The 5,499-nt window shown below is 33.4% G+C and overlaps 1 protein-coding gene across 5 annotated transcripts in view; it reads left to right on the top strand.

Annotated features, from left to right (window-relative positions):
• Positions 1-5,499, top strand: part of VTA1 (vesicle (multivesicular body) trafficking 1) — an 87,666-nt gene that overhangs the window by 65,181 nt on the left and 16,986 nt on the right. For all 5 annotated transcript variants that reach the window (XM_011997176.1, XM_011997173.1, XM_011997177.1 and 2 more), the window contains one exon: positions 473-649. In XM_011997176.1, the coding sequence (XP_011852566.1) occupies positions 473-649 (177 nt within the window). The remainder of the gene's footprint in view (positions 1-472; positions 650-5,499) is intronic.

Raw genomic sequence — 5,499 nt, 5'->3', positions numbered from 1 at the left:
AAAAAAGCTGGGCATGGTGGTGGGCCCCTGTAGTCCCAGCTACTTAGGAGCCTGAGGCAGGAGAATGGTGTGAACCCAGGAGGTGGAGCTTGCAGTGAGCTCAGATCATGTCACTGCACTCCAGCCTGGGCAACAGAGCAAGACTCCGTCTCAAAAAAATATATATATATATGTTTGTGTATATATATAAACATATATATACACATGCACACACACTATATGCAGAGATTTTATAGAATTAGAAAATATTAACCTGAAAGAAGTGATAATCATATTGTCAGGTGCGTTTACATTTTTTAAGAAAATAAAAAAATTAAAAATATTGTTTTAAGAATAGAGAGCCTGCTTCTCCACTGCATTAAATAGAATTGCATTTAAAGATTCCATTTGTCATGTGTATAGTGAAATAAGAATACTTAGCATTTGTATTTCAAAATACCTAGTGTAACATTGTGTATATATGATCTGATAGATGTTGAAGAAAATGAAGATGCTGGAGCAGCCTCTCTGCCCACTCAGCCAACTCAGCCATCATCATCTTCAACTTATGACCCAAGCAACATGCCATCAGGCAACTATACTGGAATACAGATTCCTCCGGGTGCACACGCTCCAGCTAATACACCAGCAGAAGTGCCTCACAGCACAGGTAGGAAACTATAACTGAATGATTTATTTAATTCCCCTTTTATAAATAAGAACTGCATTTCTTATCATATATGTGCCTCATAATGATGGTCGTGAAACATGACAAGTTCCTTGAATTCCATTTGAACCCACAAGAAACATTATTTTAATTAAAGTTTTAATAAAAGTTGTGTTCTAGTTATTTGAGAAATGACAAGTATTATGTGCATTGATTGCTATTAACCTTATATTTTATTAATAAGATTAGTTTCTATGCTTTTCATATATATGCTGTTTTTCTTTTTCTTCTCTTCCCTTTCTTTTCCCCTCACTGTTGTTTTAGAATGGCTCAGAGGTGAGTGGGGTTGATTATAGGATGTGTCAGTTAGGGTCTCACTGTGATACCTAGGTTTGTTTCATTCCCTTGGGACTATGCCTCTGCCCGTGATAGGGAGTAGGCTTTAAGGCATAAAATCTCAGTAATAATGAAATCATAAGACAAGTGAAAGGAGGGATTTGGGTTATTTTTTTTTTTTAACCTTACAAATGTGACACTTTAAAAAACGAACAGGAAAGAGAGACCTATCTTTGAATAAATCAGTGCTGTATGTGTATGTTTTTATTTTTAAAAATCTGACAAAATTAGTCCTCAGTAGTTAAGTCAGGGTCAGTAAAGACACTTTGACAAAATTTCAGTTACTCTTCCCTTTAATTGCATTGTTGACAAAGTGTCACCTTTATCTCCAAGTAGGACACTTGTAACTATAATTTAAATTTTACATTTAATTTAATTTTTTCAGAAACTTTTCTTAAAAATTTACTTTTATCCCAGGTGACTTATGGTCTAAACTATATAAATGCTTTAAAATACTTAATGAATGGAATGATAGTCATCCTTCGAGCCCTGATTTCTACTGTTCCTATTATACAACACACTTTTACTTTATTGACTTTCATTTGTCAGCCTTATTTTACCCAAACCTTGTAAGTTATTTTACGTGAATTACATTATATGCAAGTTTTCTATTTTGACCATCGTAACATCAAGTATGATTAGTGTCTTTCCTCCTATTTTAAACTTTCAAGTTTATATTATCTGCAAAAATATTGCTAACATTTTCTTTAAGATTATTGATGAAATGATAATTTTAGCACTGATCTCTTTTTGTGTCTTCATTCAGCATATTTTACCCTGACATTTCAATATTTTATGGCCTGTGTGATGACATTATTAGACAAACCTATTTGCATTTATTTTGGAAGTAAAATTTCTTGGAACACTATTATTTTGTTATGTTTAGAAATATTCGTTATTTCCAGTGTAGAATAATGTAAGTGAAACCAGCTACTTACATCTCTTTGCCTCAGATGAATACTGTTCAAATTATACTTGAAGGTTTAAATCCGATCAAGAGTCCCAGACACAAGCATTCTATAGAGGAGCCAAGAGGAAATAAAATGCATTTAGGAGGCAAATCATATTGGTTATTTGTTTCTACCCCGTGCTAAAGCATAAACTCAGCTGATATTTAACTTCTCATGACCTTAATTTTTCCTCTTTCGAATATGAAATTAATCATACTTCTCATGGTTATTTTAATTATTAAAAGGGAAAAACTATAAAAATGGACTAGTAGTAGGCCTATCACAAAATCAGTGTTCAGCAAATTAGCCTCCTTTCCCTCTTTTTTTTCCTCTTCCTTCCTGTTTCTGTGCCAAGGAGAGACAAGGTATTTAATGGCAAGTTAATGATCACTTAAAATTATTATGCAAATCAAGAGAAGTATCACAACTGGGGGTAGGATATTAACCTTATAGAAAGACTATCCAAAAAGTTTTGTTTTAGACAGTATATCTCCAGGCAGAGTTGTGGCATAGGCATATCAATGTATACTTTATATATAGGCAAACTCTATGAGTATACGAAAGAGAAAACACTTTTAGTAGGAGGCTATAGTAGATGGATCCATATGAAATTGCTAGTTTTGTGTAACAAAAACGATACAGTATTGGTAGTCTTATATGTTCAAACTAATACACAATGTATCTCCTGGCTAGAATAGTCATGACATAAAGATAAATATTAGGTGGTTTTGCATTAGAAAGTTTTCTGTCATAAACGGTTCCATTTGATCCAGTTAACTCTAGCATGAGCCTCTTGTTTTCTCTTTTGTTCCTTAGTGCAAAGAATAAAACTAAAAAACTTAAAACTTTTATAGAATGAGATCCAAACATATTTTATACACTCTTGTAGCCTTACCAGTCAAATGATTATCATAGCTAATTTCCACACTTATTCTCGCACAACTATGTTATATGTTACTGTCTTTAATTCACAAACTCTCAAGAGACTAAGCAGTTATTCTAAGAAAACAAACATACCCGGTAATGACAGAACCAGGATTTGAATGCAAGTTTTTTTGACTTCATGTTTTGGCCACCTGCCTTCTATGTTCCTTCCTCCAAGGAATTCAAATCCTCTCAAAACCTACTTTTCTGATAGTATATTTCCCCTTAAGATTGGTTTGAGATGTTGAAATCTCCTTTTAGCCCCAGATTTTTTTTCTATTATATTTGAAACGGTAAAAAAAAAGTTCATAGTTGCCTAATAAAAAACAAAATAATGTTTTTAATGTATAAATAATAGCAAGTGTTTCCCTTCTTACTCACTTTAAGAATGATTTATTTTCTCTCATATAAAGGTCCAGGATGCACTTTTATCAAAGGGAAATCCTTAAGATAGCTGAAAAGAATAGTATGTACTAATTTGCAGTTTTTAGTTCTTCCACAAAAAAGCAAAGGGGGTGCAATGAGGACAGGGATAGTGATTGTTTAAACAGGCGCAATGTTTGCTTTTTGTGCTTTCACCACTGCACAAATATCACATGTAGTTGATGCAGTGTGTTTTTTTCTTTCTCAGGAAACATAAGCTTTTTATAGTTCATATTACAGGAGAAGATTTTAGTAATAAAGCTAGATTAAATAATAAAGTTATTTTTTGATCAAAGCTAGCCTTTCATTGTAAAATGCAACTCACTTCATAGATCAAAATATAGGCTGTGTACTTGTGTCAGAAGTACCATGTTTGCATTCTTCTGTAAGCTTTGATATCCTATTGTTGATACTCTGGCCTACGCATTTCTGTCAACACTATTTCTCATAATTAAGGTTTCACTCATTCTTTGCTTATGCTGTTCCTCATAGGTAATGTAAGTAACATGTCTTTCTCTCTTTTTCTGTGTCTCTCCAAATGTTATGTTCTTTCAGAAGTCTGTTTAATCACACTTTCTGGATAGCCTTCTCTATTTAGAGATTTGTTTGGAGTATTTTAATTTAGGCAGAAATGCAAATTACTTAGCAACGAATGGCATTGATCTATAGATTGGACCGTTAAAGTGTGGTAGATTTACCTTGTTTGTAAACATGTATATGAAAAATACATGTAATCTACATAAGCTATAGGTACACCTGTTTCAAAGCACTAGACACGACTAGTCTCTGAAGATCCATCTCAGATTTTACATTCTAGCATTTTTAAAATAATATATATTTATGTGCCTTTCAGTGTTTGGCAACTTTTATGGAGAAAATTGTCAGACGTTTATAATTTAAATACATTCGGTGAGTATTTATCAAAATCAAGCAAAAAATAGTCATTGAATAGATCAGCCTAAAATTGGTCTGTCTCCTCACTTTGGATTTATATTTTATACAGTTTTCTATAAATGTATTCATATACACAGTATATAAGAATATTTACTGCAGCATTATTTGTAATAGCAAAAGATTGGAAATTAAAACTTAAATGTCCATCAGTAATGGATTGCTTTATAAACTATGCAATGCAGAGAATGGGACACTAACCATTAAAAACAGCACAACTTATATGTATTAATCTGGAATTATTGCTAGGACACATTAAGTGAAAAAAATGCATAAAACAGTATAGTATGCAGAACTTACTACCATTTGCAAAACACGCACACGAAGTATGCCTTCTGGAAGATTTTGGTTTAGACAAGTACACAAATTTCTCAGCAGAGAATAGCATTGACATATATGTGGATTGGATTGGACACACAGTTATTTGTAGGTGGGTGGAAAGGTGTCATAGAAACTGGTGCTAGCCCTAAAGTGCTTTGGAGTAGGAGAGGCAGGCTTTCTCCTTTATATTTTTTTGTACTATATAAAATTTGTACTTCACTGTTCATCTGTATCCCTATGTACTTTAAAATTTTTCAATTTTTAGTTAAAAAACAAGATTTGTATGGCTTTTAATAGTTCCAAAGGGTATAAATATGGAGCGAGTTTGTCCCTAAGCACAATTAAGTGAGGTAAATAATGTATATTTAAACCATTTTTTCTCTTAGGTTAGGAATGAGAAAAATCTTAAAAGTTAAAACTTCACACCAGAAGAACTTTGGAACTTCATACCAGAAAAACTTTAGACCTTTAGAAAATTTTAGAACTTCAGCCATCTTTTGTGAAACCATTATTCTAGAACTCTCAGTGGATACATATCCATTCCCCTAGAAACTTCCTCTTTATTTAACCTTTTTCTCTGTTTCCTTTTTCTTATTCCAGTATTTTTCCCACTTTACCCTTTCTACAAATTGCCTATTCGAATTCAGTGTATTAGTTTGGCAAACAATCCATTTTGAAAGACTGTTTAACTCCATTGATTTACCATAATCAACTTTTCCTCATTTTATTTTCCTGCTGATAGAATCATTTCAGTCCTTTTTGGGGGGGGGGGGGGGGGGGGAGGGATAGCATTAGGAGATATACCTAATGTAAATGACGAGTCAAGGGGGGGAGAGGGGGTGGCTATTGGTCCCCACCTCGCGGGGGGTGGCTCACCCCCCTGCGAGG

The sequence above is a fragment of the Mandrillus leucophaeus genome, unplaced genomic scaffold (genome assembly GCF_000951045.1).
Source record: "Mandrillus leucophaeus isolate KB7577 unplaced genomic scaffold, Mleu.le_1.0 Scaffold531, whole genome shotgun sequence".
Lineage (NCBI taxonomy): Eukaryota > Metazoa > Chordata > Mammalia > Primates > Cercopithecidae > Mandrillus > Mandrillus leucophaeus.
This window is presented reverse-complemented; position numbering and strand designations above follow the sequence as displayed.